The sequence below is a fragment of the Solanum dulcamara genome, chromosome 9, assembly GCF_947179165.1.
Source record: "Solanum dulcamara chromosome 9, daSolDulc1.2, whole genome shotgun sequence".
Lineage (NCBI taxonomy): Eukaryota > Viridiplantae > Streptophyta > Magnoliopsida > Solanales > Solanaceae > Solanum > Solanum dulcamara.
The window spans coordinates 74,834,466-74,856,614 of record NC_077245.1 but is presented as its reverse complement, the minus strand read 5'-3'; the positions used below and the strand labels follow the sequence as shown (position 1 = coordinate 74,856,614).

At 31.8% G+C, this 22,149-nt stretch overlaps 2 protein-coding genes across 4 annotated transcripts; one reads left to right on the top strand and one right to left on the bottom strand.

Annotated features, from left to right (window-relative positions):
- Window positions 1–5,958: 5,958 nt before the first annotated feature.
- LOC129902847 (lactoylglutathione lyase) lies at window positions 5,959–13,236 on the bottom strand. Of its 3 annotated transcripts, XM_055978274.1 has the most exons (10): window positions 12,968–13,125; window positions 12,713–12,838; window positions 12,270–12,331; window positions 11,240–11,300; window positions 11,044–11,123; window positions 10,882–10,952; window positions 9,512–9,601; window positions 7,327–7,432; window positions 6,313–6,355; window positions 5,959–6,219 (listed from the first exon to the last, which is right to left on the bottom strand). In XM_055978274.1, exons 1-8 carry the CDS (start codon window positions 13,088–13,090, stop codon window positions 7,332–7,334), a joined length of 714 nt encoding a protein of 237 aa, XP_055834249.1. In that variant the 5' UTR covers window positions 13,091–13,125; the 3' UTR covers window positions 5,959–6,219; window positions 6,313–6,355; window positions 7,327–7,331. The 3 variants fall into 3 exon arrangements, with proteins under 3 accessions (XP_055834249.1, XP_055834250.1, XP_055834248.1); XM_055978275.1 differs by lacking the exons at window positions 6,313–6,355; window positions 12,968–13,125 and adding an exon at window positions 13,132–13,236; XM_055978273.1 differs by lacking the exon at window positions 6,313–6,355 and having other exon boundaries at window positions 12,968–13,137.
- Window positions 13,237–16,283: 3,047 nt separating this feature from the next.
- Window positions 16,284–22,149, top strand: LOC129902591 (probable CoA ligase CCL7). The gene is made up of 6 exons (XM_055977918.1): window positions 16,284–17,509; window positions 18,387–18,576; window positions 19,395–19,540; window positions 20,808–20,875; window positions 21,024–21,126; window positions 21,786–22,149. The coding sequence occupies exons 1-6, from the start codon at window positions 16,490–16,492 to the stop codon at window positions 21,897–21,899; spliced, it is 1,641 nt and encodes a 546-aa protein (XP_055833893.1). The 5' UTR covers window positions 16,284–16,489; the 3' UTR covers window positions 21,900–22,149.

Genomic DNA, 22,149 nt, shown 5'->3' with positions numbered 1-22,149 from the left:
AGAAAGTTTAATTAATCAAAATCTCAGGGTCAATTTTTTTTAATAAAAAAATACAGTATTTATTTAATTGGTCTCTAGTTTTATACTATGATTAAAAATAGTAAATACTCTTCTTTTTTTTATTGGTTTTTTGGTTTCACACCTAATATTCAAAGTCCGCATTAGAGTTCCGACTAAATATGAATCGCTAACTTTTTTATTTTCCTGGACCTAAAAATCGATATGGATGGCTTCTTCTTATTATTATTATTATTGCTTGTAATATTATTAATTGATAATTGACCATTGGTAATCAAATATGGGTAAGGGGTCCACATTAAAGTTGACTCTTTGTTTAGAAATATCACCTTAGGTAAGCTTAATATTAGTTTAATACACTTGCGAATAATTTCATCTGGCAAATAAAGAATATTTTATATTTTTAAAACATAATTTCTTGTTGCATTTGTTTTCTATTAAAACATTAATTAATTACTTCTTCTCCTCTTGTAAAGTTTTGAAAATGATAACTACTTTTGTTTGACTAATATTGTCCCCAACATTTTTGTAATTTCTAGAAATTACTTTAAAATACTAAATTGAAGAACCTTTCAAATGATAAACAACTTGTAAAAGCATATTGCATTTTCAAGATGGTGGCATGGTAAGTATTTTTTTATTTTTAATCACGGGTTTAAGTTCGAGCTCTATTGGATACAGACAGAGCCGCCTTTGTTAGTGAAAGTTTTACCCCTCCTGCTCATAATATGAAATTTTCTGATACGAATCCAAATTTAATCGGACTCCAACACAAATAACGAACACCAAATGAGAAACAATAAAAGGTTAATTCAAAGAATGGCTCATTCAATCTCAATCATCACATTGCAATTAATTTGCTCTTTTTTTTTATGTCTTGATGGGACAAATTGAGGAGAGAAGCTAGGTCAAAATGATAATAAAAATTTAAGAGGTCATGAAAAACAAAACAAATTAATATTAATAATTATTTTACCCCTTATTAAAGACCAAGACTGAGCACACAAATGTAAAATAGAAAAGAAAAAAGTTTACTATTTCTTCTCTAATTATTCATTACTTATTGCAAAATATTTAATTACCCACTTGTGTTAGACTAGCTAATTTGACCAACAATGTGAAAATGGTTGACAATGTGAGAAAAAAAGGTGAAGAATTTCAAAGTTTTTTTACCAAACAGTTGATATTTGAAACTTGGCTACACCTCTTTCCCGAACTCTACGTGAATACGAAATAATTTGTATTTCGAGTTGTTCTTTTAATTTAAAAATTTGTAGTGATTAGTAAGTTTTCGCTCCAATCTTATCAATTGTATTGTCATGAGTTTCGAATAATTTATTGGATAAATCTCTTGTTAATGCTAATCCGAAACCTCAAATTATGAAGTCTCGTGTTCAATTCTCAGCATGCAAAAAGCTTAAGTGATTTCTTTTAATTCAAGTTTTGATAGATAAAGTTTTCCGACATCTATGCTAGAGTTAGCAAATACCTCATAAATATAATCGAGATTGCACATAAATTAATCCGAACACCAAAAATATAAATTAGTTAAAGAGCGTTTTACCCCTTCCGTTCATAATACAGAATTTTCTGATGCGAATCCAAATTTAATCGGACTCCAACACAAATAAGGAACACCAAATGAGAAACAATAAAAGGTTAATTCAAAGAATGGCTCTTTCAATCTCAATCATCAAATTGCAAGTAATTTGCTTCTTTTTTTTTATGTCTTGATGGGACAAATTGAAGAGAGGGGCTAGGTCAAAATGATAATAAAAATTTAAGAGATCATGAAAAACAAAACAAATTAATATTATTAATTATTTTACCCCTTATTAAAGACCAAGACTGAGCATACAAATGTAAAATAGAAAAAAAAAAAAAGCTTTACTATTTCTTCTGTAATTATTCATTACTTATTTCCTTATTACAAAATATATAATTACCCACTTGTGTTAGACTAGCTAATTTGACCAACAATGTGAAAATTGTTGACAATATGAGAAAGAATGGTGAAGAATTTCAAAGCTTTACCAAACTGTTGATATTTGAAACAGGCTACTATTCTTTTTCGAACCCTACGTAAATACGGAATACTTTGTATTTTGAATTATTTTTTTAATTTAAAATTTTGTAGTGAATAGAAAGTTTTCGCCCCAATCTTATCTATTATATTGTCATGAGTTTCGAATGATTTATTAAAAAAATCTCTTGTTAATGTTAATTCGAACCTCAAATTAAATGTGAAGAAATCTTAATCATTCTACTACAATTCATGTTAGTGAGCTTTTGTGTGTGGTGTGTATCTCAATCACCAAATTAAGTTATAGTGATATATATATATATATATATATATATATATATATATATATATATATAAATTAATAAAAGAGCATTTTAACGAGAAAATTATGAAGTCTCGTGTTTAATTCTCAGCATAGGTAAATAAATTAAGTGTTTTCTTTTTATGTAAGTTTTGAGAGATAAAGTTATCCGACATCTATACTGAAGTTAGCAAGTACCTCGTAAATCTAATTAAGATTGCATATAAATTAACCCGAACACCAAAAATATAAAATTTAATGTTGTACTAATTAATTAATTATTGTTTTTATCCTTTTCTTTATATTTTATATATCTAAAGGTGACAACTAATCGATCAAAAGTCATATATTTACAACATGTGACGTGCCATGACCTAATAGATACAAAATCTTACAAGGATAAAAAGTTATAAGAGGAAAAAAAAAAAACATATGACAACAATTTGTTTTGTGGCTCGATGAATATAATTTTAGTGTCAATAAAAAATGAAAGGAAGGGTAAAGAATATTGACAGATGAAGGAATCACCCGTGCTTTTAGTTCGAATTCTGACTTAAAGGTGTTCAATCATAATTCAGTATATAGTAATTTTGTGCTATTGAATTAACGATTTCATTCATATTTAGTCGAATTAGTATTACAAGATTGTAGTAATCACTTATCAGCATGGTAAATCTAATCTCGAGGTACTAGATAACTTTATTTATCAAAATTTTAATTAATTAGGAAGAAATCACATTTAGCATTTTTTTATATTGAAGTTAAATACTATTTCCTCTATTCGTGACACATTTTTCTTTTCAGTCTGTCGCAAGAAGAATGTCACCTTTCTTTAATCATAAATAGTTTAAATTTAAAATTTCTCTTTTGCCTTTAATGAAATGATTTATAGATATACATTTTTTTTTTGTTATCTTAAATAATGTGTCAAGTCAAATAGTGCTACATAAATTAAAATGGGAGAAGTAATTTTAGCCGAATCGCTAGCAAATATGATATGCAGATAATAATTGTCGCCCTTTTTTATTTATCAACATGTGTTATTGTGAAATGGTTGAAATTTCTTCATTCTCAATTAAAAATCTCGAAAAATTTGAGTCCTTATGAATAGAAAAAAATCCATATTAAAAACGTTCGCGCCTCAAGAATATACCCTCCGATACACAAATCTATATTTAATCGAGTCTCGATGCGAGATTGTGAGACCAAGGGTAAGTACTCTATATATTGTCATGAAGAGAATATCTTTTCTAAGTGAAGTGTAAAAGGTCAAAAGTTTGTGGAAAATTTTAACTGACAAAACTGACAGTACTTATACTATATGAATGAAATATATGTATAAAAATGAGTGAATTTCATGAATTTTATAAGTTTGTGATTGAACAGTATATATCTATCTATCAATTTATGTTGTCAACAATCAGAAATGTGACACTTAAAACTCTGGGAAAATTTTTGCCTAAAGATAGAAGCATAAAATTCTCTCATTCATTAAATTTAGCAAATCTATACTCCTCAGAGTTCAGATCTCTTTTTACCATTTAATAAAATTTAAAATTAGAGGTCTAGGAAATTACTATGCAGTTTCAAAATATTTGTCACGTTTTGCTTTTCGTAATTAAATTGAATTAAATTAGATTTATTCACTTTTTCCTTCTTTGGTTATGTCTGGAAAGATCGAGGCATTTCGGAAATCGGCCTGATTCTATATCTTATAATTAAAATTTTAAATATTAAAAAACTATACGAAGATTATTGCTACAAGTTACAATTCTTCTCATATCAGTATGGTGAAAAATATATTTCAAAAAATATTGATCAAGATTTTTGTAGTTTGACACTCGATAAGTGAAACAAGACAAGTATTTTGAAATCGAGAAAATATTTTAAATTAATTACTACTTTGTGTCCCCCTTTATCCTAATTTATGAGTAATTGTTTGAATTTTAGAATCATACTTCTTGATTTTGATCATGAATTCTGACATACAAGTATTAAATTTTTTTAAAATAAAATTTATATATTTTAAAACTACCTAAAAAATTACTCTTTTCATCTCAATTTGTGTGATGTAGTTTGACCTGACACAAAAGTTAAGAAAGAAAGACTTTTAAAACGTGTTGTCCAAAATAAATCATAAATTTTTCAGTGGATATAAATTATTTCATTAAGCGTCAAATAGATATTTTTAAACTAATTATTATTAAAATATAAAATATATCTTTTTTTAAGACTGATTATAAAAAATAAGTCATATAAATTATGATTTATGAGTACAATAAATGCAATTGTTTTTGAAAAAAACAAAGTGTCAAATCGGATAATAGACTGCAAGATTTTCGAAAAAGTATCAAAGCACTACAAAACATAAAGGATAAGAACCAATCACGACATGTTAGATATATTGTATTAAAAATATTATTTTTATTGGCCAAGATTATCGAAATTATTAGATCTACAAATAAAGTTATAATTGGTCGATGAAACAAAGAAAAAGTTATAATATATAAGGTGTAGAAACACTTCTTAAGTTATGAGTTTGATTTCAAAACGTACAATAACGTACAATATCACCGCTAATAATTCGATGAGATGAATATTGAGATGACAGATAATTTTGTGGATCTTAACTTAGTATTTCTACCAAAGTACCTTGCAATCATATGAATGATGGAGTACGACTTACTGTCTTTACACGACTAATATTAAAATTAATAATTCGATGAGACAACTATAAAAATAATCAGATTATAATACAGTGGGGCACGGCTTACTGTCTTTGCACGTCTATGGGTCGATTTACTATCTTTTTTTCTTTCTACCACATACGAAGATTCTGAAAAGTGTGGAAGCACCACAAAACATGAAGGATAAAAACCAGGAATATTTTTACTTTATAGTTTGCAAATAAATATATTTTTTTTCAAAAAAATAATAATCAAAGCTTCCATATATATATATATATATATATATTGTATACTTCACATCATATACAAAGCAAGTGTGGTCCTTTTAGGGATCGTTTGACTCGCGGATAAAATTATCCTGAGATTATAATCCTAAAACTAATTAATCTCACCTCTTAAATGGGATAAAACAACATCAAATTTGAGGTATAAATTTATCTCGAAATTAGTTATATCTTCAACACAAGCAAGTACAATAACAACATACTCAGTATGGTTTCACAAATAAAGTTTGGAGAGGGGTAGAGTGTACGTAGACTTTACCCTCACGTTGACAGGTAGAGAGACTATTTTCGATAGACTCTCAGCTCAAGAAAAAATTTAACACAAGCAAATCATCGACCAATATAATAGAATTTGTGAACAATTTAACAAGATAGGTACGTATATGTATGTGTGTAGAGCTCTGTATAAATAGCGATCAAATGTGTAACTTCCCCCTGAAATAATGCAGTTGTAGGCCCATAGAGCTTCAATGATTAAAAAAGGACAGCCCGGTGCACTAAAGCTCCCGCTATGCGCAGGGTCCGGGGAAGGGCCCGACCACAAGGGTCTATTGTACGCAGCCTTACCTTGCATTTCTGCCAGAGGCTGTTTCCAAGGCTTGAACCCGTGACCTCCTGGTCACATGGCGGCAACTTAACCAGAGCTTCAATGATTCTTATTCAATTTTTATTTCTCAATCACAGAACTTTCATCCAATCTATTATTTTGAATACAGTATACATCTGTTGTGTCCACATTTCACATGAAGAAAAAAAAGATTTTTGCCTAAAAACATAGCACAAAATTCATTCACTAGAAAATTAAACACACCGCGAAAATATGTTCATTTAGGAAGAAGAAAAAAAGAAGTCTCTTCAATCGATCTCTGAGTTGATCAAGACTGGTGATAGAAGCATCGAGCGCTCCTGCAGCAAGAACAAATGGTGTATTTAGGGATCATCTGGACAAGAACACGCCGTGACAGAAATAGTCATGCAAGAACAAACTAAGTTACTCACTCTTTCTACAATGGAGATATTTAGCTTGAAGGTACAGCCTCAACTAAAAGATGCATAACATGGACACCGGAATTTAACATAATAAAAATCATTAGTTAAGGGCATCGATGGAAATTTTATATCTAATGCAGGGTCTGCAAATGCGCCTAAACATGTCTAATAATCCATAAGAACGTATAATATGAAAAAAATTATACCAAAATTTGACTGACTATATGTCTTTGCATCAAGCTCGTGATAACCTTTAAACGCGTTAACACCATTTAGTTGTAAATAATATGAACTCCTGACAATATTTAAACACAAGACAATTTTTTTATTGGATTAACGCGCACGCACATACACACTGTATATCTGTATTAATCAGTTAATCAAGTAGAATCACAGGTCAGAAAAAGAGGTTAAGCAAAACCAGTTACAATCCCCCCCCCCCCCCCAAACTACTGCATGTGTTACATTAGGTATGTTCCCATAGCAAACCTAATGTAATCCCACAAGTGGTGTCTGGGTGGGGGGGGGGGGGGGGGAGGGGAGGTCTAGGGAGGGTAGAGTGTATACTAACTTAACCCCTAACTCGCTGCGGTAGAGTGATTGTTTCCGAAAGACTCTCGGCTCAAGTAACGCATACCAAAGCTTTAATTGATGAAACGAGAAGGGGAAAGCATAATCGATGAAAAAGAGAGGATTTATCTTATTACTAACCCCTCAAAGATTGGCTCTCCACACCAAGGACCGAACTAAACGTTCGGTATCCCATCAGTAAGGGTAGTAGGTTACGTCATATCTATGTTTTCCTTCCCCTTTTTTTCTTTTCGGTGCATTCAAGGGCCACACCACATAAACCAATAACAATGTCTCTCAGACTCACGTAAAAAAGTTGCACATGACCAAAAAGAAATCGAGAGACTTAGCCTAGGTTGTGTTATTAAAATGAAATTTTAAATTTTTGGAAAAAAATAAAGGCTTCTCATAGTAATAAAATATAGCTATCAAAAATAATGAGAAAAGATTTACCTGAATTAAGAAGCAGGACTAGCAGCTTCTTTGATATGTTTTGTGTCAAAGATCTCGATCCAATAGCCATCAGGATCTTTAATAAATGCAATACCTTTCATTTTCCCTGAAAATATGTCACCTTATTAAGTACATGAACCAAAATATATGCTAAGATCAGATATCATTTGAAAATGAAAAGAGATCAAAGCCTTCCAGTCGAGTATCTATCAGAAAATTGACAGAATGAATTCCAATAAAGAACAATAGCAGATGAGGTAAGGATTAAAAATTTAGAATGTGCTAGACAGGGAAAACCTGATAATCTTTGAACTCAAGCATCTAATTACCGGCAGATCACAACAGAAACAGAGATTTAATGCTTTCTTGCTTAACGTTTCATTTTGATTTAATTTTTTTGACAAGTCCTTGCGATTTCATTTATGACGTTTGCAGATTAATTGGAAACTTTAGTGGCATTATTTTATTTTATTTTATTTTAATCAAACTGAGTATATGATACTCGATCAAAGATCAATAGTTTCACAAAAATAATACTTACAGGTTGTTTGGTACGGGGAGTGGGATTAACATAGGTACCATGATATTCCATCATAAATGGTCAAATAAATAGTCCCGGGACTAATTAATACACCTAACCAAACGCAGGATAAAATAATTATGCATTTTATACTGGGATTATTATTCCTTATCCCTCATACCAAACTGCCCTTTAAATCATTGATTTGAGAGCTTCCAATCATATATCTGGTAACTGTTTGCTTAAGTTTTTGGTAGCAGGTCCCTTTCTCAACTATTTCTTATTCTCGATCTTCCATGTTTTCACATTGGTCGAGAGGTCCCAAACATGACAATCAGAGTCCGTCGAGCTACCCCACTTTTTTTTTTATTTTAAGCTTAGTCTTTGTGTTCCTGTTATCCACTTAAACTATCACTATTTCAAAAAATTTAATAGCCTTTATAGTAATAACTTTTTTATAAATGACCATAGTACAAGAAGGATATTTTTTTAAGGCATGAGCCATGTAGGCTTTTACAATTTCAATCTTCAGAGACTACCATCATTTGGCCTGTTAACCCTTCCATTAGTTTATCTTAGGGATTATCTACGATTTTCTTTACCAACCTCTTTTAAATCACACCATATCTAGGCTATTCTTGTATGAGTTCCCATTCTCTCTTGGATTGTTCTTTTGATTGAGTATAATCTAATTAGTGTCGAGTTATCTTTGATTGTTCTTGATAAATTGATTGTGCTCTAATTGTTTGAATTCCCCTTTCTTTCTAGCTATCTTTGATTAGTGTTTATTATAAGAATTTCAAGAAATTGAACCAATTCATAGTAAAATTCTTGTTATTTCCCCTATCTAGACACTAATCTTCTATCCTTTAATTTCTTGTTGATTCAATACCGTGTTTGTGGGGTCTGTTCTGGATCACCATCTGATAAATGTTACACCTTTTGGAAATGTGTTGGCTGAAAGTAATTTGATAATTCAGAAAAGTACAGATAAAAATGTGGTTTCTCAATCCAGTTCAGAAACAAAATATTGAGCCACGACCATGGTAACTTGCAAACTATAACGATCAAACAACTATTCAAGAAGTGAAGCTAGACTAGTCAAATGGAACTAGTTAAAATCTGATTATCTCATACACTTCATATTACATCCAATCAAGTATTTCATAAAAAGACCAAGCACATGAAACTCATCTTATTTATCAAAAGTACTTTCAGGAAGCATTATCATTAAGTTTGTGAAATCAAGTAAATAATCATCCTGCAAACATATTCACTAAGTCTGTTGCTTGTTCGCATCATTGTATAAAACAGGTTATATGCACCTAAGTGGGTTATATGCACTAGTTTGTACTAGAGTCCCACAATGGTGAAATAAAATAGTTCTAGTGATCTTCCTTGGTTGGGTTATCGTACACGATCCTTGCTTGACAAGATAAATTGAAGAAAAGCGAGTGCAATTTATCAAGTACGTGTTACTTTTTCAAGAAATCTAGCAGGCCTACTGTACCAATGAGACTCATCCATCAAAGCTAAAATAATCAAAGGTCAGCACTCAGCATAGCATTTGTTTAGAGATGCATAGGCACGTTCAATTCACTTGTTAAGCTTGAATTGTCATACAAAATTCATCTCAAAGGGGCATATAGAGTAAGGTTAAATTACCGTCAAGAGGTTTCTTTACAAACTCCACTCCCAGACTTTCAAATCTGTCACAAGCCTTGTAGACGTCATCAACAGTAACACCTATGTGTCCTGAAAGAGGAGGAAACAAGTCAACCAGCACCAAATAGGAATTGTAACATCTACAGTGACATGCTCTAGATCCTCGTAGAATTGCCGGTAGATACAAAGAAGTATTAAGCATCAGAAGTTAATGAAAAGAGGCAGCCAAGAACTTTCAAGTGCGCAACAATTGAACTTCATATAGCTACATAGCTTGTAACATATTTGTCAAAAAAAAAAGGAGCTGGAAACTTGTAGTGTACAATATGGCTTTCATTAATAACCATTTTGGTGGGGCATAATCAGTTAGTAGAGGAACCAATATTCATCTTCAGTTAGTGATCACTTCATCTATTCTGACAAAGGTTGTACTTTTTCCATTCCAATATATGACGCATATTCTTCATCATCACGAACCATCTCAATTGACTTGACGAGCTTGTTTATAGTGCAAAGTCTTTAATTTCAAAGAAGTCAATTTTTGAATAAAATTACTCCACTTTTCAACAATTGAATTGTTATTTAAAAAAATCTACGCAACTAGTAAAATATCCTTCAATTTATCTTTTCTGATCTCCAGACTTACCAGATGAGACTAGCTAAAAACGGACAGAGAGAATACCTTCTCTAAAATAGATTCCAGAAATCAATAGGTCACACATATCTCACATAATATGTATTTGAGAAACACTGCACTTTTTGTAAGAAGTAATTTCTTCATTTCAAATTGATAACTTGCTTTTGTTGTCCACTTGCCTATAACGGAATCTTCACCTTTTCTCTTCTTCTTTTTTCCTTTGATGAAGTGAATCATCATGTTCTATCATAGGCAGTCCAACACTTACCTGCCCTTGCCATTTACCCACCAAACATTTAAATTACCAGAAATTGATCTATTCCCCCCTTCCTCTAACGTGCAACTTGCTTTCCGATTTTAAAGCCGAGGCATCAAAAACAAGTTCTCTACTTGTACAAGGTAGGGGTAAGGTTTGTGCACACTCTACCTTCCCCAGACCCCACTTGTGGGATTACACTGAGTATGTTGTTGTTTGTTTGTTGTGAGCCTAGCTGTCATAAGGTTTGTCTCAAAAGGAATCCACTGAGACATCTAATTAAGTCAAAGGAAGAAACAAACTACTGCCAAGCTGCATTAAAATAACCTAAAGATAACTAGAAACAAAACACATAATGAATAGCATGCATTTCCTAAACTTTACATCACTGAGGTATAAAGGGACAGAAAATGAAGACAAACAAAGAAGCTCTCTGAAATCGAGCAAACAAAAATTTCAAATTTGCAAATTACATACCAAAGCCACGTGGTTCTGAATTGCCATTGTGGTAACCTGTAAAATTAGGGTCACTCTCAGTACCCCAGTTGCTGCAAATAAAAATTTAGAAACTATGAGTCACCAGATAGCAAGAAAATAGAAAATATCCTAGAGGCACCATATACAAAATAGAGCTCTTACTGTGTAAGCTCTAATGTAGCTTTCTGACTAAAGGTCCAAGCCAAACGTTCAACTTGATCACTGGGTGCTGATGATGTATCCTATACCACCCATAAGCAAATGTAAATGAAATGATATAAAAATTGGAAAGAGGAAGTATATCCAAAAGGATAAAAGATAAAATAACATTCTGAACACAAAGTTATCAGAAACTTACCTCATATCCCATGAAGTACAAGCTGAACTTCATCTCTGGAAAATCCATTCTCTTGAGCAAGCTGTAATGGACAAGGCATAAATCACACTTAGCTTATGCCTACACTTTGTTACAACTAAGACAAATTGCATCTATATTCACGGATTTAAGGATTTGATCAAACTCATAAACATAAAGTTCAGAGATGTATTCATCAAACATTATATTATATGGAAATCCAAACAAGAGCATTCAGGACTTAATCAAACACTATTCGTCAATGTCAAACATTATACTATTTGACAATCCAAACAAGGTGGGGGTTAGGTCTGCGTACACTCTACCCTCCCCAGACCCCACATGGTGGGATTATACTGGGCTTCTTGTTGTTGTTGTTGTTGTTGTTGACAATCCAAACAAGAGCTTTCAAAAATTAATCAAACACTATACAGATCAAAATCCTACATTAACATGACATTGGGTTTCCATGAATTGTAATTATGGTTGAACCAACATTTCTAGCAATATCTTTAGAGTAACTAAGACAATAGAAAGGAAAATTAACAACTTGTTTGGATGGTTGTTACCTTTTGTATTGTACTGTATTGATAGTTTAAAAATAATGTTTGTTTTAGTTATTACTTAAATTTTCTTGTATCATATCACAAAATCCATCATTAAATAATGACAAAAAGTTTCATTTTGTGTAACAATCAATTTGGTGTGATCACGTCGTTACCTTCTACTTTTCTCATTTTGTCTTTATTTTTTTTTTAATAATCCTATTTTATCAAGTCGTTACCTTCTTATTTTCTCATTTTGTCTTTATTTATTGTTTAACAATCCTATTTTATCCTTTGCCCTACATCTTTTTCAGTAGCTCTAACCTAATGTATCACATTATATAACAACAGAAAATGATACAATCTATCCAAATATTATATTCCTCAAAACAATACAATATTATATGATACATTATGAAAAAATACGTAACAACCATCCAAACAGAGTGTACAGGCAAACAAATATTTGAGATAGATAGAAGACTTACGACATGCCCAACACTTTGGAGTAGAATTCAAGACTGACTTTGGGATCCTTAACTCTAAACATCTAAATTAAAAAAAAAAAAGGCATTAACACAATCCATAAAAATATTCAGCGTTAATGGTCAAAAACATAACTGAATTATCATTATCATTTTTTTTTTGCCAGTTTCACACCTAACTATTAGTTCTTCCTTTGTCCTACCTAAAACACAACTGAATTATCATTTTTTTGGCCAGTTTCACACCTAACTATTAGTTCTTCCTTTATCCTACCTAAACTATCACTCTCTATATATTAAAACACACTTCAATTAATAGTTAGTTGTGAAACTCGGGAAAAAAGTGATAATTAAGGTATGTGTTTTTTGCCCATTATCTCAAATATTTGCCCAGTATCTACAATTCCACATATAGAAACAAAAAAAGGAACAATTTTGGGGCTTACAGTTTGTTGCAAAAAGTAACCTTTAGTTGCTTCATCAGGGGTAGCATGAAGCCCTGGATTGTTAGAAGGTGAATCCTTGGAATCTGAAGCCATTGATGATGATATAAACCTAGAAAAATTAGTAACCTGCAAAGAACATAAATGGGTATTAGAAAACAATTGAAACTTTTACAAATTAAACCTTTTTTTTGTGTGTGTGTGTGGAGGGGGGGGGGGGAATAAGGTGAAAATCAAGAATTGCTATGGGTGTTGGACCTTAGGTTTGATAGTGAAGAAAGAAGGTGTTGGAGATGAAAATGGTGATAAAGAAGGTTTATTAATGGTTGAATTAAGCAAAGAGAGTAAAGAAAAGGCTGATCTAGGAAGTGAAGTAGCCATTTTTGGGGGCTGAAGAAATACAAAGAAAAGCTAAATCTCACCTGGTGGATTTTTTTTCACCTCTGTGACTGGCTTTGGATAATTTTAGCAGGCTCTGTGGTTTATAAAATAACAAGACACTTTGATGCACAAAATATAATTAATTTATGCTAATTTTTTAAAAAAATAATTTAATGCATAAAATATAAAATATCATAAAATAAAATTTTATAAAAAAAACACATTATTAATGGAGTTTAACATGTTATAGTAAATTATTTATCTTATTTTTAAAGTTACTAGTCCTAATTATCTGGATAATCACATGTAATAATTTAGTTGGAGTTGCGGAAAGAACAGTTTTGATGTGAAATATATTTATTTAATTAATTACTAAATATAAGAAAGTCAGAAGATAAACTATAATGAACAATTGAATTAAAAAAAAAATTAGTTGACCTAATCACCTAATACTTACCAAATATTTTTGGACAACAAAACTTTTATCATATAATGATCGAGTGGAATTGAGCAAAAGTGTGATATTCGGGATGCAAACTTATTGAGCTCAAGTTTTTCTTCTATCAAAGAAAGAAAGAAAGAAAGAAAGTGATATAGTTATAAGAATCAAAATTAAAGTTTACCAATAATTAAGGATTAAAGATGCATTATATATATATATATATATATATATATATATATATTCTTTTTAAAATATCATTTTTTATTTTTTTATTTTTGGTTATTGATTGTGTCCTACCTTCAAGTTGGAAGGAGACAAATGGCTTTCAATATAAACAAACAGTACTAAAAGAACAAAAGAACTACTATTATTTTAAAGATGTTTTTTTTTCTTCTTCTATTCAGAGTGTATTTGTTTTAGGATTTAATTAATCTGAATTTGTATTGAAAAGTCTTATTTTAAAAATAAAATATTTTTTCATACTTAAAAATTAAACTCCAAATCTCAAATTAAAAAAATAAAAATAAATATTTACCGCTTCATCATAATTCTGATTCAAATTTAAAGATATTGTATTTTGATGGGGAGGAATTGAGTAAATTTTGAAGATTTAACATTACGTAAGAGGTACATTAGTTTATTTATTTGCTGACTAGTCATGACTCATAAGTAATCACTTAAATATTAGTTTACTTTTATTCAAGATGTGTGTTGAATAGAAAAAAAAAAGTAAAACATACTTTCTTCAATATATATTATATTATTATTTTCTAGTAATATTTTTTAAAACGATTTACTATGCCTAAAAAATATGATTTTTTTAATTAATGACCTTAACTAAAAGTATTTTCTGTATTTCAAATAAGTTGTCATATTTTACTTTTTAAAAGTTAACTTAATTGATTTTTAAAGTATTAAATTAGTTTATTATTTTATAATTTAAATTTAAATTTTGAAAACTATACCAAGAGGATTTGATCAATGTTTTAAAATATTGATCAAAATTTAGATAATTTGACTCTAGAGAAATAAAAATGACAATTAATTTGGAAGAAAGAAAGTACCTTTTTAATATAATTTTTCGATTATACAAAAACTCACATATTTAAATAAGAAGTTTTTTTGAAAAAAAAATGACTATATAAATAAATTATTTATTTTAGACTAAATATAAATAATAAAAATATCAAATAACACGAATAGGAGACCAATAAAAATATCAAATAATACGGATAGAAGACCCTTCGGAGAGATCTAGTGGTTTGGACTTAAATCTTTCATGTTGGAGCTCTTAAGTTCAAAATTCTTTATCATCGAAAGCAGGAGATTTGTCTTTTAGATCGAGCTTGTCACATCAGACTTGCCTGATACAAATTACTTCATAATTTGCAAACTATTACGCTGGAATTAAAATTTTACTTTTTGAGCACTCAAAAAATAGCAACTTCATTTCAAATTTACTTTTTGAAGTACTAATTCGATATACAATAATTGTAGGCATGGAATGTTTCTACTAATAATTGAGTTGATATTTTATTATTTTTTTGATAATTTGATTGAATGTGTGGTCCCGCTGTTTAATGTTGGTTGTTATCTCATAAAACGTATCCGATATATAATTACCACAAATAATTAAGATGTGACAATTATCTCATATCCAAAATATACTTAATAGATTAATTTCAATTTATGTCATGAAATATATTAAAATTGAAAAAACTTTCTATAAATTTTTTCATTTTTGGAGACTTAAATTTGATACATTTGATTATTTTTTTTGGGGGTAACTAACAGTTTTTATTAATCACCAAGAGATATTTACATAATCATAACAAACTACATCACATTTTGTTATCCAACAAGAGAAAAAACTCAAATTATTGTAGTCGAGTACTAATCGCCAAAGGAACTCTCAAAATGCACATATATGCTATTTCTTTAGTTATCTTTTCATGATTTCTTCTTTTTTCTTCAAATGTCATATGATTTCTTTCCATTCATACTGCATAAGAGCACTCGACATACATTGATTTGAAGAGCTGCGCATTGTGAGACTTGCCTTTAGATTGTTTCAGAGTCCATTCCAAATGCATATCCCATATATCAGCTTGAAAGAGTGGCCATTTAATTCAGGTAAGTAGTCTCTTTCAAATAGCTCTAGTAAATTCACATTGAGTAAAAAAATGATCTCTATTCTTCAGATCTTGTTGACAGAGTTTGCATTATTGGTTGACATCCATTCCCCAAGAGGTTAATCTATCTGTATTTGGGAGTTTGTTCTGCAGCATGATCCACATTGTAACAATAGCCTTTGATCTTGCATTATTGTTAAACATCATACTTTTTTAGGAAACTATTGGTCTATTGACCAGCAAGTTCACATAAAAGTTAGCAATAGTTGATGAGTCTCTTTAAGTATGTATCTGTTCTAATATCACTCTAGCAAAAGTATCTTCCTAATCATCCATGAAATCTGTTGAGGTATAGGAACACTAAAGGTGGATTTTATATAATAAGAATGGATTCATCTAATTCATAACTTATGAGTTTTATGAGCAAGATTCCGGTCCTGCAGATTTGGGTAGTTTCATTAGGGGTTTAAAATAAAATCAAACCAATTATATTGATTTTATCATATTTTATTTTATAACATAAATATTATTTTCAATATTTTTTTAGTTATAGATTATATTTATTAACTGACCTACAAACTAGAATAATTATGGTTCTTAGAAAAAAACAAAAATAATCTTGATTTTTTCTCCCATATGTGTGGTGGACTCTACCATGGCAAGTGTCATCCTCTAGTACATATTTCATCGTCATCTTCCTCATCTATTTCTCTGCAATTCCAAAAACTCATTTCCATTTCTCACTGAAAAATCCCCAAAAAAAAAATTCAAAAAAATTAACTACAGAAGAATCAAGAAAGCAAGGAAAATTGATTTTTGATTGTAATGGAGAAATCTGGTTATGGCCGTGATGGTATATACAGATCTCTTAGACCTCCTCTGTTTTGTCCAAAAGATCAAAATTTATCTATGGTTTCTTTTCTCTTTAGAAACATTTCATCATACCCTGAAAAACCTGCCCTTTTTGATGCTGATTCTGGTGAAACTTTATCTTTTTCTCAGTTCAAATCTATGGTGTCCAAAATCTCCCATGGACTTATTCATCAAATGGATATCAAGAAAAACGACGTTGTTTTGATATTTGCCCCAAATTCTATCCAATTCCCTCTTTGTTTCTTTGGGGTTATTGGTCTTGGTGCCATTGCTACAACTGTTAATCCTTTGTATACTGTTTCTGAACTTTCCAAGCAAATTAAAGATTGTAAACCAAAGCTTATTGTTACTTCTCCTGAATTAATTGATAAGGTTAACGGGTTTAATTTGCCTATTTTACTTTTGGGTCACCCGGGAAATTTGAATTCGATAAGCTCGAATTCGAATAATTCGGGTGTTGTAAGGTTTAGTGAGCTAGTGGGTAAAGCTGGGTATTTTGCTTTGGATAAAAATGGGATAAAGCAAACTGATACTGCTGCATTGTTGTATTCTTCGGGTACAACTGGGGTTAGTAAAGGAGTAGTTTTAACTCATAGGAATTTCATCGCGGCGGCTTTAATGGTGACTTGTGATCAAGATTTGGTTGGGGAGATGCATAATGTGTATTTGTGTGTTTTGCCTATGTTTCATGTGTTTGGTCTTGCTGTTATTATGTATGCACAGTTGCAGAGGGGTAATGCTATTGTATCTATGGCTAAATTTGATTTGGAAATGGTTTTGAAGAATGTGGAGAAGTATAGAGTGAGCCATTTATGGATTGTTCCTCCGATTGTTTTAGCGTTGGCTAAGAATCCTGTGGTGAAGAAGTATAATTTGACATCGTTGAAGCAAATTGGATCCGGCGCTGCACCTTTAGGGAAGGAGTTGATGGAGGAATGCGCTAAGAACCTCTCTCAGACCGTTGTTATGCAGGTAAGTTTTGATGCATTCTTTTATCTTGAATATTGGAGCGAAGGATCTTGGCGCAATATAAGTAAGAGTTATCACCATGTGATCATGAGGTCACGAGTTCATGTCTTGAAAACAAGCTCTTGCAGAAATGCAAGGTAGAGTTGACCTCTGTGGTGTGGTCCTTTCCGGACCCTATGCATAGTGAGAGCTCAGTGCACTAGACTGTCCCTTTTCGTAGAATGAAATAGGTTAGAATGGATCATAATGGATATAGGGGATTGCTATACCCGACCACGAGTAGTTTGGGATTGACATGTGTTAATTAAACTCCCTCGGTTTCAATTTGCTTGTCTGGTTTTGACTTGGCATAGTGTTTAAGAAAGTAAAGAAGGCTTTTGAATATTGTAGTCTTAAATTAAAGATATGGAGAATGTATCAAGATGTCTTTTCATCTTGTGTTCTTAAACATGCCATGCAGAAAGTTAAAATTAGGAGTTGCCAAAAAAAGAAAAAAAGACAATTCTTTTTGAAACATACTAAAAAGGAAAGTAAGCAAATTGAAATGGAGGGAGTAATAGTTTTTGTTTTAACCTTCAATATAGTACTCCTTGTATGGGGCATTTGCCTTCAAAACATCAAAACTACTTTTCTTTTTATCCGTTTGTCTGACCATTTTTGTGGGAGAAATACAATTCTATGAGCCTCAATTCTTTGATACCTTGTTTATTATGTATTTATGTTCATGTTTAGACCAGAACATCATCCGCATGAAATAAATGAATAATCAGACAGACGTTATGGCCAACGTTAATAGCTTTACATATATGGTCATGGCATTCGATAAGTACCTTGGGAAGAATCATGTGGGGTTCTCATATTACTAGTGCTGTAATTTCAGGGATACGGTATGACAGAAACCTGTGGAATTGTTTCAGTGGAGAATCCGTATGGAGGTCCTAGACATACAGGATCAGCAGGGACTCTAGCTCCTGGAGTTGAAGCTCAAATAGTTAGTGTTGATAAATCAAAGCCTCTTCCTCCTGGACAATTAGGTGAAATATGGGTGCGTGGTCCCAACATGATGCAAGGTAAAATCTTTCGCTCATCTAAGGAGTAACCTAATATGCTAGGTACTAGCAGTACAATGGGTTTGTTTTACTTCCCTTTTTTAGTCCGTTTAAAAAAGAATGCCTCTTTCCTTTTTTGGCAACTAGTTTAATTTCAATTTTCGCATGACATGTTTAAGACGACAAGATTAAAAGGCATTTTGGTATAGTCTACATATCTTTAGTTTAAAACTACAAGATTCAAAAGTCTTCCTTACTTTCTTAAACTTTGTGCCAAGTCAAAACCAACCAAACAAATCGAAACGGAGGGAGTAGTGTTTTTTCATGTATATATCTATGCTTTATGTCAAAATATTGTGTTCAGTTGAACTCATCGTTCAAAAGCTCCATCCGATCTGTATGAAAATTACACCTTGCACCTCGTTGCATTTAAATCTCTTGAAGTATGGTCAGTTCTGAGAAGAATGGGATTAGAGTATCATGTGCTTCTCTGCTGGCAATTCTTCCCGATACTTTACTTGTCCAGAATAGAAAAAAGAAGATCTTATGAGATAGTATCACAGTTGAGATGCTTTCCACGATTTTTTTTAATTGACTTCTTGACTCTTATAAATTTTATCTGCTTAGTTGCCAAAGGACGTGTTTCTTAAGTTGATATGTTTCTTATGGCCAAGGCAATAATTGTCGATCTAAAAATGAATAGTTTGCAATGACCGTCCTGAGATGGATGGGTTTATTCCATTTTGTTAACTTTTGGTGATATTGGTTTCTCACATTTCACAATTACCAGGTCATTTAATTATTATAGCATGTTCTTCATGGAGTCTTGCTATTTTCAGGCTATTTCAATAATCCTCAGGCCACAAAGCTCACAATAGATAATCAGGGCTGGGTTCATACAGGAGATCTTGGGTACTTTACTGAAGAAGGAATGCTTTATGTCGTTGACAGGATCAAAGAGCTCATCAAGTACAAAGGTTTTCAGGTACCCTCTTTTTTGGAGATGGTGGAGTTTCTCCAGGTTTTAAAAATAAAAATAGCATAGACTCAGATGGACTTGCTGGATCCATATTTATCCATGCTGTCCGTGCCCTGACATGGTGCACATGCATTAGTTTCATGGCTAAATTTTGATATGATCGAGGGGAAATAATTGCATCTATCTGATTTCAATATATTTATTTACTGTATGAGCTGCTCCCTTGGTCTATTGGTGGCCTTTGGGGTTTGGTTTAATTTCTGGTTATCAATTAGGAGAAAGTTGCATGCTTGGATTAGTTTTTGACATAAGTTTTTGGAGAACATTTTGTATCAGTTTTTACAAAACATGGCTCGGAGTTGTTTTATGTTTCTGGAAGACATTATTGTTTGATTTCAGGAAACCAATCTGTTTTACACCAAATTAGTTTTTGTTTTGGGAAAATCTTTGAGAAACATTTTGGTTTGATTTCCAATAGGGATCATCTTTACTAGTTTCTCAGAACTGCTAACAACATGATCTTTTCAGCTATTAGGACTCCTTCAGTATGTCGTTTCCCTTAAACAGGTAGTGTGCCATGTGTTGGCAAAATGCCCACTAGGAGGTCTGTCTATTTACAATTTCTACATAATGGCAGCCGGCAGGTTCAGTCTGCCTCTGTGGTGGTAGCTTTACTGAATATGCCCTTGGCAGTCCCCTAGACGATTCTCAATGTAGGATTGTAGTCCAAGGAGCTTTCCGTAGAAGTTCAGAATAAAGCACATATTGTGGTCCTTTTGAAGGGAAAAGTGCCTTCATTAGATGCTTCATGAGGCAGATATTTCCTGGTCCATTTGGATTGATTTGTACAATTCTTTTCAGAGGGGGTATATTCCATTTTACTTGCTGGATGTGCAACTGAACTCGCACTAACCTTAAGACAATGGGAGTAGCCGTGACTATTTAAACCCCTTTGGAAACTACCCTTACACAATTGACGAAGGACAAATGTAGCATGCTCTAACATCAACATCGGAATCCTAGTAACCTAGTTGAAAATAACCTATCATAACCACTAACCATCTTTAACTTTTCAACATCAAGTGTCTACTTTCATTTCCATTTCCAAAATAGTTAGACAGATGGAATTTCATATTATGAAGAAATTATCTTTTTCAAATTCGATAAATATTTGTTGATCTTATATTTCATTATAGTTAAGTGTTCTCTGGATGCTTATTGGTTTTTATGTCAATTAATCAAAGGTGATTATTCAAGCTTATTTCTTTATCAGGTTGCACCAGCAGAGCTTGAAGGTCTACTTGTTTCTCATCCGGAAATATTAGATGCTGTTGTTATTCCGTAAGTTTTACTTTAGTAAATTTTGATTTTATCTTATTCGAACATCACATGCTACTGGTGATTTATCCAAAGAAAAATGTCACGTGATACTGTATTGTTACCTGAAAAGATGATACATCAAAATACGAAGTTAAGAGTTTCCTTATAGGTTTCCTGATGCTGAGGCTGGTGAGGTTCCGGTTGCATATGTTGTTCGCTCTCCTAATAGCTCTTTGACTGAAGAAGATGTTCAGAAGTTTATTGCGGATCAGGTATATGCTCGTGAAAAATGACGTCTTTTTAGATATACATAAAATGCTTGCACGACTAGGTTAGAAGATCTCTCTATATCAGCCAGCTAAAACGAAAACATATAAGATATAGAACTAAACTAATGACATTAATGTCACTTGGATCATATTAACATCATCATAACTGTCTCAAAGTATGCAATTTAGCTGGTGTTAGGCATGGATCATCTTCAGACTATCTGCCGGGATGTGTTTTACTGAATTATAATTGTCACCTCACATGCTAAAACTGCTACAACAAATATGTCTCATTCTAAATGAATCCTTACTATCCATATCGCTCTTTTTAGACTGTCTCGATCCAATATCACGGTTGCCTAGGTGAGCAACCTAGGAGCACATACCAAACATATTTCTGTACTATGAGGATTAATCAAGAATTGACTAGTTTTACATTAACCGTTAACCTACCACAAATCCCTCCATTATCTAGGCTTGAGACCGACGTTATGACTAACCATTAGTGATAATCTGATTTAATATTTTGTTGGAACCGCGGGGGGAGTTGGGTTGGCTCGGGAGGTGGAAATCTTGAAATATAAGACGTTACAACTTACTCCGAATGACTGAATATTTTGTCCATTTCAAGATCTTATTTTCATTTTTCAATATCTCTGCAGGTTGCACCTTTCAAAAGATTGAAGAGGGTGACATTCATAAAGAGTGTTCCTAAGTCAGCTTCTGGGAAAATCCTAAGAAGAGAACTAATCGATAAGGTTCGTTCAAAAATATAAGATTTGTACCCAGTATCTGTGTTGGTGGGAGCTAGCAAGTACCTGTAGATTTAGTCGAGGTGTACACAAATTGGCCCGAACACCATGGTTATAAAAAAAAAAAGTTACCGGTAAGATTTGCATAGTTTGCTCATTGGATGTTAAATAAGCATATTCATCTATTGTATTTTTTCGAATTGCAACAGAATTGTATCAATAATGTGAAATTGCAAGTGACTTGCATAATAAAAGATATTCGCTTTTGAGGGAA

Excerpts from the sequence above, each read along its gene's own strand:
- LOC129902847 (XM_055978273.1), bottom strand. The coding sequence starts at position 13,090 with ATGGCTACTTCACTTCCTAGATCAGCCTTTTCTTTACTCTCTTTGCTT. Across the intron at positions 12,839-12,967 it reads TCTTCACTATCAAACCTAAG|GTTACTAATTTTTCTAGGTT; the intron begins GTCCAACACCCA and ends TGTTCTTTGCAG. Across the intron at positions 10,953-11,043 it reads GCTACATTAGAGCTTACACA|CAACTGGGGTACTGAGAGTG; the intron begins GTAAGAGCTCTA and ends TTTTATTTGCAG.
- LOC129902591 (XM_055977918.1), top strand. The coding sequence starts at position 16,490 with ATGGAGAAATCTGGTTATGGCCGTGATGGTATATACAGATCTCTTAGA. Across the intron at positions 17,510-18,386 it reads CTCAGACCGTTGTTATGCAG|GGATACGGTATGACAGAAAC; the intron begins GTAAGTTTTGAT and ends CTGTAATTTCAG. Across the intron at positions 19,541-20,807 it reads TCAAGTACAAAGGTTTTCAG|GTTGCACCAGCAGAGCTTGA; the intron begins GTACCCTCTTTT and ends TTTCTTTATCAG.